General features: G+C 36.8%; 1 protein-coding gene across 1 annotated transcript; it reads left to right on the top strand.

The window, feature by feature from the left end:
* The first annotated feature begins 16,014 nt into the window (after nt 1-16,014).
* LOC100597910 (heterogeneous nuclear ribonucleoprotein A1-like) lies at nt 16,015-17,142 on the top strand. Its single transcript, XM_003252329.4, has one exon. It carries the CDS (start codon nt 16,015-16,017, stop codon nt 17,140-17,142), a length of 1,128 nt encoding a protein of 375 aa, XP_003252377.2.
* Nucleotides 17,143-20,389: the final 3,247 nt, after the last annotated feature.

Consider the following 20,389-nt stretch of genomic DNA (forward strand, 5'->3'; position numbering starts at 1 on the left):
TATTAGACAAATTAAATCTTTTTTTTTTTTGACGAAGTCTCACTCTGTCACCCAGGCTGGAGTACAGAGGCGTGATCTCAGCTCACTGTGGCCTCCACCTCCCAAGCTCAAGCGAGTCTCCTGCCTTAGGCCCCCGAGTAGCTGGGATTACAGGTGCCCACTACCGCACCCAGCTAATTTCTGTAGTATTAGTAAAGACAGGGTTTCTCCTTGTTGGCCAGGCTGGTCTCGAAATCCTGACCTAAAGTGATCCACCCGCCTTGGCCTCCCAAAGTGCTGGGATTACAGGTGTTAGTCACCGCACCCAGCCAAAAAATATTATCTTTTTAAGATAAAAAAGGAACCAAGAAAAGCTCATTCCTTAGAATTTGAAGGTGAAATTAGTTCAAGAAGGTCAGTCATCAGTGCTAGAGGTGGTACATCAATAAATAAAGAGAAAACTAAAATGTGTCTGTTGGAATTGAGACCTCCTAGGTCATTGGTTATTTTAGCAAAACCTAAGTTTTTCATGGTTTAAGAAATATAAGGAAAGATGCAATATGTAGTACCTTTATCTTGAAACACTACTGTAAAAGAAAGGAGATTGGAAGGGATATAACAGAAGAGTATAGGCAAGGAAGAAGTGATGTTGAAAACAGAAAAAAAAGTGATTGCAGCAGTAAGTTCTGGCAAAGGCTGAAGTGGATGAGATCAAGAGCACCATTAGAAAGTTATCTTCAAATTCTAAGGTACAGTTTAGAGATAATAAGTGCAGGTGTAATATATATGAAAGAGAAGGTGAAGAAATTTGCACTAGATATTTTCTTTTCTTTGAAAAACAAAAAATAAAGCATGTTTGTATTTTTTAAAAAGAGATGAAATACTTTATCCTTAAAAAACAACTGTACCCATTTCTAATAACAATGTTGTCAACCAGCATAACAGATGAGTAGGAGAGAAGGTTCTTTGGTCAAAGGGGAGTTTATAATACATCTTCATATCATGCTATTGAGATGACTAAACTACACCTGACAAGTAGAATCTTGACTGAAAATTGAGTTATTTGGCAGAAAAAGAAAATTTAGTGCTAGGAAATTTTCTAGTGATGTTTCACGTTATTTATCTTAACAAAACCCAGAGTCCCAGGCTAACAGTGAACAGCTACTCTTCTCTGGGTACTCCCATGCGTAAGCAAAATACACATGGGAATAAAGTCCCATTCGTTTTTGCCTGGGGCTTTGTAAATTAGACTGGCCAAACACCCTTAATCTGTGTTTGGCCAGTCTAATTTACAAAGCCCAGCTGGAGAATGTAAGATGGGTAGAGGAAAATATTTTTTCCTTTCCTACAGTTTTGATGATGAAAATGAGATAGCTGGGACACTTCACTTGCTCCAGATGCAGTAGAAACCTAGGACCCTCTGACAACACCAGCCCAAGATAAATTCTTATTAAAGTCTGCCCCCAAGATTTCTGTCTGCAGGTTTCAATCAAGTAAGGGTGGGAAAAAGCCTCTGTCTCTTTTTTTCTTTTTTTTCGAATTTAGATTAGCTGAAGAAAAAAATAGTTTGCTAAAATTTGTTCTTTGGATTATGACTCCTGTGAATTTGTTCCCAGTATTTGTTGGTTACTGATCCTTTCTTTCCCTGGGACAGCTATTTCTTTCCCAAGTTTCTCAGTTTGTGTCATGAGTACCTGGCTTGACTTTCTGCAAGGTTGTACATGTTGTCGGGCCTACACCTTAAGGCAGTCAAATGTCTGGTTGCAGATCCTGAGAATATGTAGATGGAGGGGCAGAAATGTGAAATGCACCTCCTTTGCAGCTGATATCCTATCAATTGTTACCAGCTCAGAAGGTTGATCGAAGTCTTTGAGTCTATCTTTGGGAGTGAATCTGAATCAGAAAGGCTGCATCTTTTGAATAATTTTGGAGACACCTCTTAGCTAAGCTACAAAATGACTGATTGGTTTGGTGTTGGGTCACAATTAGAATAGGTATACTTTTGGCTTAAGAAAGAGTGGGGAGTGAACTAAATACTGCCAGGAATATTTACTGTTTGTCATGGCTGCATTTTTTCAGTGCGCTATGGTCAGAAGTTGGCCTAATTCGAGGCAAATTTTCAGAGCCTAATATGAAATATGTTTAAGGCCTTTTCTCCTAAGCTAAAATATAACTGTGTACTTAGAATGAAAGAAAACATCCTAAATTCTCTGTGGAATGCTTTATTGAAACAGTTCAAAGGCACAAAGTTCTAAGTCTCTAACATGGGAATCTGTACATTTTCATCTTAGTTGGAACTCTTCTCCCTGATATAAAGAAGCAAATTCAAGGTAATATAACTGGATGGGTGGGTCCACCCTTTGATATCATTCAGGCTGCAACCCAGTTCTTTGAGGAATTAAAAACAACTGTCCAATCTAACAGTAACAAACGAGAGAGGAATGAGTGCCTCCATCTGTCCACATGGCTGAAGCCCTGATCTTTGTTTCCTTTCTTGCCTTAAACACAATTCTCCAACCCCTGTCATGTAGATGTGAGAAACACCATCATTTGACTTACATGTTGGCTTTCATCTCTATTTTCCCTAGGGTTCTTCAAGCTGACAACCATTTCTTTCTCTGGATTAAAATCTCTATGCACCATAACTCCACAATAATTCATATAATTCTCCCCGTATCACTGTCCAAAATACCAGATTCTGATGTTTATATTGTGCATATGTCAGTCTCAGAAGTTGAGTATCATCATTCAAACCTCTCATTTTGCCTTCTTTCTGGTCTTTAATTTGGCTTTTTATCCAGGTTTTATTCCCTGTCCATTTTCTAGCTATAATCTCTACTACTATTTGTTTTACCAATTCAATTTTCTTTTCTTTCTTATCCCAATCCCCTTGCTGTGTTTACTAGTCTTTCCTTCTACTTTTAGTATTATTATCAGATATATATATGTTATGTGTGTATATATGGGCATAATGTGCAACTAAACCTGTAATTGATACCCACTACTCAGTGCAGATATTCATGTCTACCCAGGAAGGTCATGGGCCATAAACTGAAGATTTGCATCCCCCCAAAATTCCTATGTTGAGACCTAATATCTGATGTGATGGTATTTGGAGGTGGAGCTTTAGGGGGTGGGTTATGAGGGAGCAGCCCTCATAAATGGGATTAGTGTCTTTATAGAAGAGGCCTTGAAAAATTCCCTTGCCCTTTGCCATATTAGGTTATAGTGAGAAGATAACTGTATGAGCCAAGAGGCAGGCCCTCACCAGACACAAATCTGCTGGCACCTTGATTTTGGACTTTTTAGCCTCCAGAATTGTGAAAAATAAATTTGTTTTATTTATAAGCCATCCATTCTATAGTATTTTGTTATAGCAGCCTGAATAAACTAAGATGGTATGTGTAAGTAAGTTGTTGAACATTTGTGACTTGCTAATTTGTGGAGACATGGCCAGGAAATATACTGTATAATCTGACTAAGCTGGAAGGAACTATTGAAGTCTTGTGGAAAGTTATGCCAGGAAGAGGTAGCGATAAACCTCTGCCAACCTCTTAGCATACCAAGATTCTCATAGAAAAGCATGGGATTTCCCATACACTTTTTGCTTTCTTTTCCCTGGCCGGATTCAATTCTTTCTTCCCATATCTTCAAAGCAGAAAAAGTCAGAATGATGAGTAAAGATTGCCTATGAAAACACATATACACACAGAATCTGAAGAGTTTAGATTCTGCTTCTAAGAAGATTATTATTCTAATGGAAATATTTCTGATCCTGTTGCTTTAGGGATATCTCCACTTCAACAGTAATGTGAGAACTTTCCACAAAGAGGTCTAAGAGGGAAGTAAAGATACAGTTTGACAAACCTCTCTGGGAAGCTTCAGTCTGTCTTGTAATATTGGATAATTGTGCAGTATGTATTAGTCCACAGTTTGTTCACACAAGTCATTGTCAAATTTTAAGAAAAATGGACAGGAGATAATTTGGAATAAAGCATAAAATATTATTTATAACATTAATAACCATCTCATATCATTCTTTTTCTATTTTTGTTCCTTGTAAGTCGGTCTTAAAACAAGATGTTCTCTCTAGTTCATTGTTTTTCTAAATACACATTATATTAATTGCCTGTGATTCTCTTCTAGAATTCACTCTTTGGTGTGTAATCAATGGAATATAATCAGTCCTGCACTTTGGTCAGTTCAGAATATACAAATGCTGTTCTGGAAAAAAGTACAGCCTGCTCCTGCTAATAGTGTTACCTAACATATGTCCTCATTACAAACTTGGCTTCCTGGGGAGAAAGTGATCTATGCCAAAATGGAAAGTGTAATTAAGTCCTCTAAACCTCCAGGAGAGGTGGTTCTGTCTAATATGCCTCTTAGAATGGAGTCATAATTTACTTAACTTCTAGACACTATCACTCTTCACTTCTAGGCAGCAGAACAATATTTGACAAACAGACCCTCCTCAAACTTAGCAAAGAGCCTTTATTTGATATTTATTTGATACTCATTCCAAAAACGGCAATTGGTCTTAGCTGAAAGGCTAATGTTAAAACAGAAAAGTAACTAAATCTTTATGGAAATAAAAGGGCTTTGACTTCACAAATGTGAATGAAAAACTAAGTAGAGTACTATTAATAATTTCTTGACTGTGGTGAAATAACATAGATATTCTTATAACAGAGTTTAAGGGTTGGACTTGCAAGTCAGGGCTTGATTTGTCACTTTGCAGCCTAAAGCAATAGAAAATAAATGTCAGAATAACCCAATTTGGGTCCAAGTCCTATGTTTGTTCACATGTGGCCATCAGACAAGATATTTAACCTCTCTGTGCCTCATTTTCCTCATCTGTGAAATCTAGATCAAAATGGTACTGATTTCAAAGAGGTTGTAGGAATTAAATTTGGTAATACTCTTAACACACTTGGAACTGACACAAACTTTGTGTTATATTAGTATGTGTAAAATAAAATATCCTTGGATAATTAATCTAATTTGGAATTCTAAGTTTTTTCCATTAATAAATATAAATTAAAATGGTATTTACTTTATTAGATTATTAATGAATTAATATTTTGTATTACATAAATACTAGCTTCTATAATTATAACCTATTAACAAAAACAAAATTAAATATCCATTTAGCAGTAGTAAGAATACTTATTACTGACATTTCCAATTTATTAATGGGCCAAAAGACAGTATTATTATTGTTAAAAACTTGGAATTTAGATCGGACAGCCCGGATGTGTATTTTGGTTCTGTCATTTACTAGCTTTGTGATAGCTGTAATAATGTTAAGCCACACATTTATTCTCTGCCAGTCTCAGCTGCTTCTTCTGAAAAACGGGGCTAATAATTCCTATGTCTAAGGGTGGTTTTGCATACTAAATGAGATTATATCTGCAAAGTAGCTGGCACATAGTATGCATTCAGTAATTGGTGGATATTAATAACTTCTTTAATTTTTATTATGTTCCCAGGTTTGAAAGTCATAACACATTTTTTCTAAGAAGCTGTATTTGAGATTGTTGCCAGTAAGTATCCTGGAAAAGTCCATGTAAGACTATTTCACTCAAAAATTAACTAAAATGAAAGTAACATTCCAATGGAAAATACAGTGGTCTAAGTAGTTACTTAGGAATTCTGGACTATGGGTACCCTCACTGGAAGAAGCCCTCTTTGTGCAGTAGCATCTGTGGTGAGATCTGTGTCCACAAGGGAGCAGATGCCCCCGTGAACAAGTAGCTCAGTAGCGGTCCTCTCTCCTGTGGATATGCACAAACTGCATTGCTATTTCTCTCCCTTTAAAACCTCGGTTACAGAGGCTTGAGTTGATTATAGCCCACAGTTCATCACACATTATTATCATTGGTTTATGCAAATCCACTCTCTTAGCCTACCCCACTATATTTGTTGGGATGGAGCAAGAGTATAAATGGAGACCTCAGGCTTCAGGTTCATAACTTACTTCTCTCTGCTCCCTGAACCACAACCAGCCTCAAGCAAATGCATGTGAATACCCCAGGCTACACCTCTGTATTCCATCCTCCATCACTGACTTCCCTTTTGGGCCTGGGAGTGCCACACTGATGAAGACTCTCCTTGATCAAACTTTTATCAAGCTTTCTAATCCCTCCTCTCAACTAGGCTTTTACCTTGGGCTTTAGTGTCTATCCTTGTTGGGCCTGCATTGCCGAGTTTTAGCAAGAATCCTGTCTAGTCAATGTACCTAGGATCCCTCACCCTTGATATTTTATCCCCCTAGATATCTAATCAAATTCCTCATTCCCAGCATCCCCCAGGAAATATCTGATCACCTGGCCTTCCTTCAGCAGGAATACTGTCAAGGCAGTTTAACCAGAACCTGCCACTTACCCTGATGTTTCCTCTTAGTAATTTTCCATCCACTGGCCTCCCGTGTGGCTCCTTGGCTACAAAACTCCACTTGTCCATGTCATATTCAGAATTGAGCCCAGCTCTATACTAAGGTCTCTTTTCTCCTACTGCAGTAATTCCTTAATAAAATCTATTTTTATTGCTTTAACCGTTTTCCAGGTCTGGTTTTTCTTTAATAACTTCGTGGATTACTAGACTCAAGAAACAGAAATGCACAAGCCCTAGAAGTGTGCTTGAGTTTCAGGTACTGAGCAGAGAGGCAGAGCATGCTGCCCAATTCCTGGGGTTTTATGGCAGGTACTCTACTTTTAATTTCCTCTCTCTCCTTAAGCTATCATTTATTTATGTTTAATTTGTATATTTTGAAGTTTAATGAATATATTTGTGAATATGAGTGTTTCGGCTCTATAGGCATACATTGGTAATGTATAAAATGATAATAGGTTGGATATTTCAATCATTTCATTATTAAGTAAAAATATACTGTTCTTTTTCACTTACCTTTCATAGATTAGTTCTTTGTGAATCAATAAACCACAGTGTAAATGTTCGATAATAATTTTGATTGGAATTACACTCAATTTATCTGATTTGGAAAAACTTAAAATCTTTTATTATAATATTAATATTAGCTTGTTCCATCCTAGCACAGAATATCTCTACATTTGTTCAGATCACATTCCAATTAAAGTTTTAATGTTTACTCCATAGAAAGTGTGTGCATTCTTGGTAAAATCCAAGACATTTTATAATTTTTGTTATTTTTGCGTTTTAGTCCATTCTCACATTGCTATAAAGATGCTAGCAGAGACTGGGTAATTTATAAAGGAAAGAGGTTTAATTGGCTCACAGTTCCACATGGCTGGGAGGCCTCAGGAAATTTTCAATAATTGTGGAAGGTGAAGAGGAAGCAAGGCACATCTTACATGGTGACAGGAGAGAGAGAGAGAGGAAGAGGGGGGAAATGCCAAACACTTTTAAAACCATCAGCTCTCATGAGAATTCCCTCACTATCATGAGAACAGCATGAGGGAAACCACCCCCCATGATCCAGTCACCTCCCACCAGGTCCCTTCCTTGACACGTGGGGATTACAATTTAGATGAGATTTGGGTGGGGACACTGAGCCAAACCGTATTATTGTGTGATTAGAATTTATTTTTAATTTAGTATATAATTTTATTTGTTAATTCTGTTTTAAATAAATGCTATAAAGTTTTAAGGCTAATTTTGTATTTATATTAATGGATTTTGTTGACTAATTTTCCCCATTAGAAGATAAACATATAATCTATCAATAATGATGTATTTATCACTTCTTTTCCAATCCTTTTAATTATTGCCTACTTATCTTTCTTTTAATATTGAACAGGACTCTCAGTCCTATGTTAAACAGTAAGTAGCATTGATAATGGGCATCCCTGTTTTGTTCCTGAATCTAAAAGGAATGTAAAAAAATTTTGTCCATATATTTGCTTTATACATTTGATTTATAACCTTTGCCACTTTACAGGTTTTTTTTCTACTTAGAATTGGCTAAAAAATTAAGTAAAAAATCATTGTTAATCTCTATCAAAAGTTTTTTATTTTCTAATTAGGATAATAGTTAGGTTTAGTTCTACGTAGTTGCTGGTAAATTGCATTTATCAATTCTTTTTTTTTTAATTTTGTTGGGATATAATTCATGTACTATACAATTTACTTGTTTAAATTGTACAGTTCAATGGCTTTTAGTATGTTCACAGAGTTATAGATTATTTTGTTATTGAACTATACTAGCTTTCTGGGATAAATCCTTACTTAATCAAATTATTATTTGTCATGTTTAATGTATATTTCAACTATTAACTATTTATCAATTGATATGTAATGCAAAACTCAAAATTGTCATAAGTTAAACTCACTTCTGCATCTGTCTTCCAGATCGTGAAACAACATTCTTAGAATCCCAGAAGCCCTTATTCTCTTCCTGTTATTTCCCTTTCCCTGAGAGAAACCACTGTATTGACTAGAGATTAGTTTTGCCTATTATTTCTTTATATAAATGGAATCATTAAGGGTATATTTTTGTTCCTCACTTTTTTTTTCAACCCTTATATTTTGAGATGGATCCATTTGTATGCAGTTAAAGTTTACTAATTCTCATTCCTGTCTGAAATTCCATTTGCATAAATGTACTATAATTTAATTACTCATTCAGCAGTAGAAAGAAATTTGGGATGTTTCCAACTTCTGACCATTAATAGTGCTGCTGTGAACATACTTGTTAGTGTATTTTTAAAAATGCAAGTATACCTTTCTGTAGGGTCTGTGCTAGGAGTAGTATTGATGAGTTACAGGATACGTCATGCTCAGCCTTTGCAGGTTTTGCCAAACAGTTTTACAATATTTGCTTCTGTTAGCTATTTTTTTTTTTTTTTTTTTTTGAGACAGACTCTCGCTCTGTTGCCCAGGCTAGAGTGCAGTGGCATGATCTTGGCTCACTGCAAACTCCGCCTCTCAGGTTCAAGTGATTCTCACTTGTAATTGGGAGGTAAATGATGAGAACACATGGACACATAGAGGGGAACAATAAACACTAGGGCATTTCAGAGGGTGGAGGGTGGGAGGAGGAGAGGATCAGAAATAACTAATAGGTACTGGGCTTAATATCTGATGATGAAATAATCTGTATGACAAACCCCCATGACGCAAATTTAGCTATGTAACAAACTGTACCCCTGAACTTAAAATAAAAGTTAAAAAAATAAAAAAAAAGAAATAGAAGCTATGTCTAGTGATGAGAGTGAAGGAGAAGTAGAGAAGAGCAGAGATTTAAAAAAATATATTAATGGAATTCAGATCGCTCCTTCTAGTTATTTCTGGGGTCCAGCCACATCCTTGTCTTTGTATCTTATTACGCATATAACAAATTCCCTTTTTAGCTTAAACTAAAAAATAAAAAATCTTCTTATAGGCTAATACTTGATCTATTTTTGTGAGTCTTTTGTATTTGCTTCAAAATGCATATTATCTCTCTTATGAATGTGGTGTTACAGTATTATATATATGTTACTGTATTCTTCACTTATTCTTTTGCTGCTTATACTATCAGCTCCCAGGAATAATGTATTAAAATAGCCAACTAGGAGAAATAGGAACACTTTTACACCGTTGGTGGGAGTGTAAATTAGTTCAACTATTGTGGAAGATAGTGTGGTGATTCCTCAAGGATCTAGAACCAGGAATACCATTTGACCCAGCAATCTCAGTACTGGGTGTATACCCAAAGGATTATAAATCATTCTACCATAAAGACACATACATACATATGTTTATTGCAGCACTAATTACAATAGCAAAGACTTGGAACCAACCCAAATCCCCATCAATGATAGACTGGATAAAGAAAATGTGGCACATATATACATCATGGAATACTATGCAGCCATGAAAAAGAATGAGTTCATATCCTTTGCAGGGGCATGGATGAAGCTAGAAAACATCATTCTCAGTAAACTAACACAGGAACAGAAAACCAAACACCGCATGTTCTCACTCATAAATGGCAGTTGAACAATAAGAATACATGGATACAGGGAGGGGAACATCACACACTGGGGCCTGTTGGGAGGTGAGGGGCAAGGGGAGGGTGAGAATTAGGACAAATACCTAATGCATGTGGGGCTTAAAGCATAGGTGATGGGTTGATGGGTGTAGCAAACCACCAGCGCACATGTATACCTATGTAAAAAACCTGCATGTTCTGCACCTGTTTCGCAGAACTTAAAATAAATTTAAAAAATAGCCAATTAAAGTTACTGATTCATTTAGTTTTTCCTAAATGAATCATCGAGTTATTGCTTAGATTTTGTGATATTCAATACATATTCATTTTAAGTGGATGTATTTTGTCTTTCTATTATGACTCTCCTCTGATTTTAATACCATTTTTTGGTATTAAATTACCATTTAATACCATTTGCAAACTTCCTTATTATGCAAACCTTCAAAAATACACAGAAATAGGGAGAAACTAAGTTCCCTGCATCCATAAGCTAGCTTCAGCAACTATTATTTCAAAAATATATATTCTACTCTTTTTTAATTTTTTATTCTAAAAATTATTTCAACCTTTAATGTTTGGCTTAACAGATAAAAATGTCTTTAAATATAATCACTAAGCTGCTTATATTTCTTCACCTAAAACATATTTTGTCAGGTATTAACTATTTTTTGCTCATTTTTGCTCTGCATTTTTTTTTCCTTTAAATAATACTTTATTATTTAAAGCCATTTTAGGTTTGCAGCAAAATTTAGTAGGAAGTACGAAGATTTTCTACTATCCCCACACATGCATAGCCTTCTCCCACTATCAAGGTTCTCTACCACCATGGTACATTTATTACAACCAATAAGCCTGCATTGACACATCATTATTACCCAAAGTCCATAGTTTACATTAGGGTTTACTCTTGGTGTTGTATATTCTATGGGTTGGGACAAATGTATAATGGAATGGAGCCACTCTTATAGTATCATAAGAATAGTTTCACTGGCCTAAAAATGCTCTGTGCTCTGCTTCAATTTCATTTAGTTCTGCTCTGATCTTGGTTATTTGCTTTCTTTTGCTGGGTTTGTGTTTGGCTTGTTCTTGTTTCTCTACTTCCTTGAGGTTTGACCTTAGATAGTCTGTGCTGTTTCAGACTTTTTAATGTAGGCGTTTAGGGCTATGAAATTTCCTCTTAGCACCACCTTTGCTGTGTCCCAGAGGTTTTGCTAGGTTGTGTCACTATTGTCGTTCAGTTTGATGAATTTTTTAAATTTCCATCTTGACTTCATTTTTGACCCAATGATCATTCAGGAGCAGGTTATTTAATTTCCGTGTATTTGTGTAGTTTTGAAGGTTCCTTTTGGAGTTGATTTTCAGTTTTTTTCCACTGTGGTCTAAGAGAGTGCTTGATATATTTTCAATTTTCTTAAATTTATTGAGGCTCATTTTGTGGCCTATCATATGATCTATCTTGGAGAAAGTTCCATGCTCCATGTGTTGTTGAATAGAATGTGTATTCTGTGGTTGCTAGATGGAATGTTCTGTATATATCTGTTAAGCCCATTTGTTCCTGGGTATAGTTTAAATCGATTGTTTCTTTGTTGACTTTCTGTTTTGATGACCTGTCTAGTGCTATAAGTGAAGTATCGAAGTCCCCCACTATTGTTGTGTTGCTGTCTATCTCATTTCTTAGGTCTATTAGTAATTGTTTTATAAATTTGGGAGCTCCAGTATTAGGTGCATATATGTTTAGAATTGTGATACTTTCCTGTTGGACAAGGCCGTTTATCATTATATAATGTCCCTTTTTGTCTTTTTTAACTGCCATTGCTTTAAAGTTTGTTTTGTCTGATATAAGAATAGCTACCCCTGCTCGCTTTTGGTGTCCATTTGCCTGAAATGTCTTTTTCCACCCCTTTAGCTTAAGTTTGTGCGAGTCCTTATGTTTTAGGTGAGTGTCTTGAAGGCAGCAGATGGTTGGTGAATTCCTATCCATTCTGCCATTCTGTATGTTTTAAGTGTTGCATTTAGGCCATTTATATTCAAGGTCAATATTGAGATATGAAGTACCATTTAATTTATTGTGCTATTTGTTGCTTGTGTATCTTGGTTTTCTGTTTTTTAAATTGTATTTTTTTTCCAGGTCTTGGGAAATTTATGCTTTAAAAAGCTTCTGTTTTGATGTGTTTCCAGGATTTGTTTCAAGATGTAGAGCTCCTTTTAGCAGTTCTTGTAGTAGTGGCTTGGTAGTGGCAAATTCTCTGAGCATTTATTTGTCTGAAAAATACTGTATACTTCATATATGAAGCTTAGTTTCTCTAGATACAAAATTCTTGGCCAATTGTTTTGTTTGAGGAGGCTGAAGATAGGGCTCCAATCCTTTCTAGCTTGTAGGGCTTCAACTGAGAAATCTGCTGTTTATCTAACAGGTTTTTTGTTGTTGTTGTTGTTATTGTTTTATAGGTTACCTGATGCTTTTGTCTCACAGCTCTTAAGATTCTTTCCTTCATCTTAACTTTAGATAACCTGATGGCAATGTGCCTAGATAATGATCTTTTTGCAATGAATTTCCCAGGTGTTGTGTTTCTTGTATTTGGATGTCTAGGTCTCTAGCAAGGCCAGGGAAGTTTTCCTTGATTATTTTCTCAAATATGTTTTCCAAACTTTTAGATTTCTGTTCTTCCTTAGGAACACCAATTATTCTTCGGTTTGATTGTTTAACATCATCCAAGACTTCTTGGAGGCTTCTTTCAATTTTCTTATTCTTTTTTCTTTGTCTTTGTTGGATTGGGTTAATTCAAAGACCTTGTCTTTGAGCTCTGAATTTCTTTCTTCTACTTATTCAATTCTATTGCTGAGACTTTCCAGAGAATTTTGCATTTCTATAAGTGTGTCCATTGTTTCCTGAAGTTTTTATTGTTTATTATTTATGCTGTCTATTTCCTTGAATATTTCTCCCTTCACTTATTGTATCATTTTTTTGGATTTCCTTACATTGAGCTTTGCCTTTCTCTGGTGCCTCCTTGATTAGCTTAAAAACTAACCTCCTGAATTCTTTTTTAGGTAAATCAGGGATTTTTTCTTGGTTTGGGTTCATTCCTGGTGAACTAGTGTGATGTTCTGGAGGTGTTAAAGAACCTTGTTATATTACCAGAGTTGGTTTCTGGTTCCTTCTCACTTGGGTAGGCTCTGTCAGAGGAGAGGTCTAGAGCTGAAGGCTGTTGTTCAGGTTCTTTTGTCCCACAGGGTGTCCCCTTGATGTAGTATTCTCCCCCTTTTCCTATGGATGTGGCTTCCTGAGAGTTGAGCTATAGAAATTCTCTCCTCTGGATCTAGCCACCCAGCAAGTCTACCAGGCTCTGTGCTGATACTGGGGATTGTCTGCACGGAGTCCTGTGATGTGATCTGTCTGTTGGTCTCTCTACTATGGATACCAGCAACTGTTCTGGTGGGGGTGGCATGGGGGTGAAATGGACTCCAAGAGGGTTCTTAGCTTTGGTGGTTTAATGCACTATTTTTGTGCTGATTGTCCCCCTGCCAGGAGCTGGAGCTTTCTCGAAAGCATCAGCTATGGTAGTATGGAGAGGATCCAGTGGTGGGCAGAGCCCTAGAACTCCCAAGAGTATATGCCGTTTGTCTCCAGTTACCAGGGTGGGTAGGGAAGGACCATCAGGTGGGAGCAGGGCTAGGCATATCCGAGCTCAGATTCTCCTTGGGCAGGTCTTGCTGCAGCTGCTGTGGGATATGGGGGTGAGGTTCCCAGGTCAATGGAGTTATGTTCCTAGGAGGATTATGACTGTTTCTACTGTGTCATGCTTGTTGTCAAGAAAGTGGGGGAAAGCCAGCAGTCACAGGCCTCACCCAGCTCTCATACTATCCAAAGGGCCGGTCTCACTCCCACCATGCCCTGCCCCCAACAACACCCAGTCTGTTTCCAGTCTGTGGGCGAGCTGTGCTGAGAACTTGCCCCAGGCTACCCACAACCCAGCTGCAAAACCAAATATGGCTTTCCTTCTTCCCCTGCCTGCGGAGTCTGTACACTGAATTCACTCCCTCCCCGGAGTTCTGGCCAGGAGGCTTCTCGATCAATTCAAATTGTTACAAAGCTCAGCTGGAGATTTCCTTCTCCCTGTGGCCTTTTTCCAGTGCCTCTGGCTGCCATCCCGAAGGACCCCTGTGAGGCCAGGCAAAAACGGCTTACTAGGGAACCCAGCGAGCTCCCAGGGCTTTTTCTGCTGCTTCCTCTACCTCTGTGTTTCACTCAGCTCTCTAAATTGACTCAGCTCCAAGTAAGGTCAACATCTTCTCCCATAATCTAGGCCCTCAGTTTGCTCAGTGGAGGGGTGTTTTCGAGGGTGGATGATCCCCCTTTCCCACTTCCACATTTTGGGCGCTCACGGTATTTGGGGTGTCTCCCTGGTCCTGCAGGAACAATCCACTTCCTTCAGGGGCTCTGTGAGTCCTCTCAGATTTGCTGATTTATTTTTGAATTCATTCTGGAGCAAAAATTCATGATGCAAGCCTCCACACACTGCTCTGCCCATCCCAGTTGGAGCTGCAATCTAGTCCTGCCTCCTGTCTGCCATGATCCCTGTGGACTCTTTGCTCAGTATTTTTAATATATATTTGTCTTCATTATTTCTGTATCTTTTTGCTTTATGTTTATTTCTTATTCATAGCTTGTTAGAATTTTTTTAAACCCATCTGAATTCTGTCTTTTAATTCATAAATTTAATGTTTTTTTTTTCCATTTGTTCTACATATCGTATTAGGTCACATTTCCATTCTGTTGTTTCATATTTGATGCATATGATCCACCCTCATTCCTTTCTTTTGTTCTCCTGCTTTTTCCTGGATAAAAATAGTTCTCTTCCATTGGTTTAAATGACATTATTATAATTTTATTTCTATATTGGTTGTCCTTAAGACATACATGTATTCACTGTTATGATTTCTTATTAGTATCTGTGTTTCCTCACTTGTAAAATAAGAATTGAACACTTTTATTTTCCTTTGGTTCCTATCACCCTTCACACCATCCTGTTGACATTGTCTTTAGTGTTTCTTTAGGGTTAATTGGGAGGGATAAACCAGAACTTTATCTGATTTGCCATCTTGGCAAGAGATGCCACAAGATACTTCTCTACGTTATTCACTCCCTTGGTTAGAGTAAATGGAAAATAGAGAATTGTCTAGGCAGTGTGATTTTCCTTCTTAGATTGCATAGATATACATCTATATCATATAAATCTCAGTTAACTCTCTACATACAGAAATATATTAATTTTTATATTTTTGTTTAATTATTTGTATACTTATATAAAATGATGCTATATGAATATTAAATAACCAAAAGAGATGATTTTTGTTTGTTATTTGTTGTTTTTATGTAATCACAAAGAAAGCAAAGAGCTCCAAGTTTTATTAATGACTAGAAATGTTGGTTTCTGAGGAGCTGGTCCAAAAGAGCTGATTTCTGTTTATCAAGTTACATGTATCATTTTGAGTTCAAATTCAAATCAAAATTCTCATATATCCGTATTTTATTTTTTAAAATACATAATGCAGTTTACTGTTACTATTTAAGTCAATGACAGAAATTAACTTTATTATTAAGTTGGTGTAAAAGTAATTGAGGTTGTTGCCATTACTTTTAATGGCAAAACCACAATTACTTTTGCACCAACTTAATATTTTGCTGTTAACAGATCAAACATGTAAATATATCCAATATGCCTAATTCAACTACGTTTTTGAGACAATAGATACTGGTAGAAAATGGATGAGAAACTGTTATAATTTTGGTTTGGTCTCATTTAGCACTGAGATTTAAAGTTCTGATAGAATTTTTTCAAGAAGACTATATCTAAGACTTTGTGCTCTTTAATGTAAATATAACAGAAAAATACTATGAAAAAAATAATTTAAAATATTTTTAACCAAAAGCTGTCAGAGAAATCTGTCACTATTTTACTGTGCCATGAATTTACATCTTTAAAGCTATCTTCAAAGACCTCTTCAAAGTCCCTGTGCTTAAAGAAACCATCTATTACAAATTCTACGGGCCTCCTGTCTATCAGATTGAAACTGTGTAGTTTATGGCACTGAGTCCACCTAAGTCAAAGCAATTTGACAAAACGAAACAAAAAAACAAAAACAAAAAACATCAGTTTGTAATTGTTTTCTTTAAAACAGATGAACACCTTTCTGCCCGTGGACGCCGCCGAAGAAGCATCGTTAAAGTCTCTCTTCTCCCTGCCATGGTGTCTAAGTCAGAGTCTCCTAAAGAGCCCAAACAGCTGAGGAAGCTCTTCATTGGAGGGTTGAGCTTTGAAACAACCAATGAGAGTCTGAGGAGTCATTTTGAACAATGGGGAACGCTCACGGACTGTGTGGTAATGAGAGATCCAAACACCAAGCGCTCCAGGGGCTTTGGGTTTGTCACGTATGCCACTGTGGAGGAGGTGGATGCAGCTATGAATGCAAGGCCACACAAGGTGGATGGAAGAGTTGTGGAACCAAAGAGAGCTATCTCAAGGGAAGATTCTCAAAGACCAGATGCCCACTTAACGGTGAAAAAGATATTTGTTGGTGGCATTAAAGAAGACACTGAAGAACATCACCTAAGAGGTTATTTTGAACAGTATGGAAAAATTGAAGTGATTGAAATCATGACTGACCAAGGCAGTGGCAAGAAAAGGGGCTTTGCCTTTCTAACCTTCGATGACCATGACTCCGTGGATAAGATTATCATTCAGAAATACCATACTGTGAATGGCCACATCTGTGAAGTTAGGAAAGCCCTGTCAAAGCAAGAGATGGCGAGTGCTTCATCCAGCCAAAGAGGTCGAAGTGGTTCTGGAAACTTTAGTGATGGTCGTGGAGGTGGTTTCAGTGGGAATGACAACTTTGGTCGTGGAGGAAACTTCAGTGGTCGTGGTGGCTTTGGTGGCAGCCGTCGTGGTGGTGGATATGGTGGCAGTGGGGATGGCTATAATGGATTTGATAATGATGGAAGCAATTTTGGAGGTGGTGGAAGCTACAATGATTTTGGCAATTACAACAATCAGTCTTCAATTTTTGGACGCATGAAGGGAGGAAATTTTGGAGGTAGAAGCTCTGGCCCCTATGGCGGTAGAGGCCAATACTTTGCAAAACCGCAAAACCAAGGTGGCTATGGCAGTTACAGCAGCAGCAGTAGCTATGGCAGTGGCAGAAGATTTTAGTTAGGAAACAAAGCTTAGCAGGAGAGGAGAGCCAGAGAAGTGACAGGGTTACAAGAGATTTGTGAACTCAGCCAAGCACGGTGGCAGGGCCTAGCTGCTACAAAGAAGACATGTTTTAGACACATACTCATGTGTATGGGCAAAAAACTTGAGGACTGTATTTGTGACTAACTGTATAACAGGTTATTTTAGTTTCTGTTCTGTGGAAAGTGTAAAGGGTTTTAATGTAGATTTAAAGTGAAAGGGTTTTAATGTAGTTTTTTTTTTTGCACCCATGCTATTGATTGTTAAGTGTAATAGTCTGATCATGATGCTGAATAAATGTCTTTTTTTTAAAAAAAATAAAAAATAAAACAGATGAACTTTCAAAATGAAAATAGAGCTTCATCAATTTGCCAATTGTATTTAAAAATAGGTACATGGGGTAGGAATTTTAGAAAATGCTTTCATTTGGTGGAATTTTTTCTTACTAGTTTTTACAATAACATCATAAGGAAAACTTGTTGTTTTGTAAAAGTTTTTACTTTATTAGTTGATACAGATTGCAGTAGATATTAAGAATAAAGATTTAGTCCTTAATAAATTTAGTTTCTGATAAAAAAAGGAAATTCATAAACTTTAAGCTCTTAAATACCTTAGAGACATCTCATTGGGATAGAGAGAAATTAATGTTAACTTACCTCAAGATATACACTAATTTTAGCACCAAGTTGACCATCCCTTTCTGTTTATGTTCACTGCATTGCCTACTACGTTGCTTCTGTCATCTCTAGGCCAGAAACCACAAAATAACCCCAACTTTCATTCTGCCTGAACACCAAACCCATGTATAAAACTGCCTACCAGATACTCCTCAAAACATCTCAGACTCATAGAGTTCAATGCTGAAACCATGTTCTGCCAATCCGATCCTGTTTCCCCCACTGTGCTTCCTCTTATTTTTAAATGGCACTAACATCCACCCAGTTGCACACCATGAACATCAAGGAGTCATTTTTAATTCTATGCTTATTTTTCATATGTGAAAATGCTGAAATCTCACTATGCCACTTCTCTGCTTAAAAATACCAAAATGTCTCCCCCTGCCTACAGGATTAAATTGCTACATAGTCTGAACAAGCAACTTTCTAATGATCAGACCCTTGTCTTCTTGTCAAACTTTCTGTAATTTCCAACACATGAATAAAATTTGGTAATACTCACTCTTACTTTTGGCCATAGCTACTGAAACTGAAGGCTACTTCCAAATATCTTTAAAGACTAATTACAACAACACAAATTACCACAGGAGATTCAAAGTTTTTTGTTTATTTGTTTTTCAGTGGTAAAAATGACCTGCAAGAAAGAGCTAGAATTTAAACACAATTCAATAATTGGAGATAATTGCACAACAGTAATTTGTTTCAATATATTAAAAGCTTAGAGAAATATCACCCATTAGACAACCGTTTTCCTGATTCTAAATAACTTTTCATCTAGTAAATTAGTCTAATTTTCTCCTTATCTATGTTTTTGTACTTTAATACTAGCAGAATATGCTACCCTATACTTCCAAAATATTTGTTTAAATATTCTAGCTCCTCACTAGCAGAATCCAGTAAAATTGAGAATTTGCAAAGGTCCAAAATGTTGGGCTAAATTTTGGCCAATATCTACACATAAAATTTTCATAGTGAATTAAAAGTGAAAATTAAATTGATATAGAATCGTTCTTTAAGAAAATAACCATGTGTGAGACCATTTAAATATATGATGGTCTTTAAATGATGTAAATATTTATCTTTATGCTTCAGGTTACATAAAGAGCATGAGTTGGTTTATAAATTTTATTTGTAAGCCAGGAAGAATAAACTTTATATTTTAAACATCAACCTTAAACAGTATTCAATCCAACAAGGCCAGCTCAGCTGTTCAGAGTCTTCTGGAATATTAAGCAAATAGCTTGATATCCTAGATGTCTCAGGCATTTTCATAACAATATGTTGTTACTTTGAAGACTAGACATTATTCCTGGATCTCTGAGGTCAACCAAGTTCTTAGCTGTCATATTTTTAAAATAATCAGGGCATCCAGGAAAGTCCATGTTATAAGAGCAACTGGAACTGTATCTACTGTATAATAGCTGAATTTTTACTATTTCTGTGTTATTCTTTTTTCTCTTTACCTCTCTGTCTTCAGAATTTACTACCGAGTAATTTGTTCTTTTGTTAAGATAGAGATCCTTTATGTACTTTTTATTTGAACTATTTCGAGCACACAATTATGTTGACAGTAATATAGAGTAATAAAATTGTAATCTAGCACTCAACTTTTAAAAATTCAACATTTTACTATATTGGGATTAGATTTTTTAAAAAAGAATTTTAGGCCGGTTGCAGTGGCTCACAACTGTAATCCCAGCACTTTGGGAGGCCAAGGTGAGCAGATCACAAAGTCAGGAGATGGAGACCATCCTGGCTAACACGGGGAAACCCCGTCTCTACTAAAAATACAAAAAAATTAGCAGGGCATGGTGGCAGGTGCCTGTAGTCCCAGCTACTCGGGAGGCTGAGGCAGGAGAATGGCGTGAGCCCAAATTGCGCCACTGCACTCCACCCTGGGTGACAGAGCAAAGCTTTGTCTCAAAAAAAAAAAAAAAAAAGGAATTTTAAAAGCTATTGAAACAATTGTAGCTCCGTATGTCCTCATCTTTTCCTTTAATACTTAGAGGAAAATTTATTTTCAATTTAGTACTTAACTTTTCCAGAAATTGTTTTTATATGTTTACTACTTGCATATGAGCATATGTACCATAAGCAGTATCATTTGCTTCTTTCAACTTGATATACCCAGGACAATTTTTTTTTTGCATCCCTAGACTCCTTGATTTTGTTTAACATCATGTTTTTGAGATTTTTCTATGTTAATACATAAAACTTTTTTTTTTTTTTTTTTTTTGAGACGGAGTTTTGCTCTTGTTGCCCAGGCTAGAGTGCAATGGCACGATCTCAGCTCACCGCAACCTTCGCCTCCCGGGTTCAAGCGATTCTCCTGCCTCAGCCCGGCCGAGAAGCTGGGATTACAGGCATGCACCACCACGCCCGGCTAATTTTTTTTTTTTTTTTTTGAGACGGAGTCTCGCTCTGTCGCCCAGGCTGGAGTGCAGTGGCGCGATCTCGGCTCACTGCAAGCTCTGCCTCCCAGGTTTACGCCATTCTCCTGCCTCAGCCTCTCCGAGTAGCTGGGACTACAGGCGCCCGCCACCACG

This window comes from Nomascus leucogenys, chromosome 11 (genome assembly GCF_006542625.1).
Source record: "Nomascus leucogenys isolate Asia chromosome 11, Asia_NLE_v1, whole genome shotgun sequence".
Taxonomy (NCBI): domain Eukaryota; kingdom Metazoa; phylum Chordata; class Mammalia; order Primates; family Hylobatidae; genus Nomascus; species Nomascus leucogenys.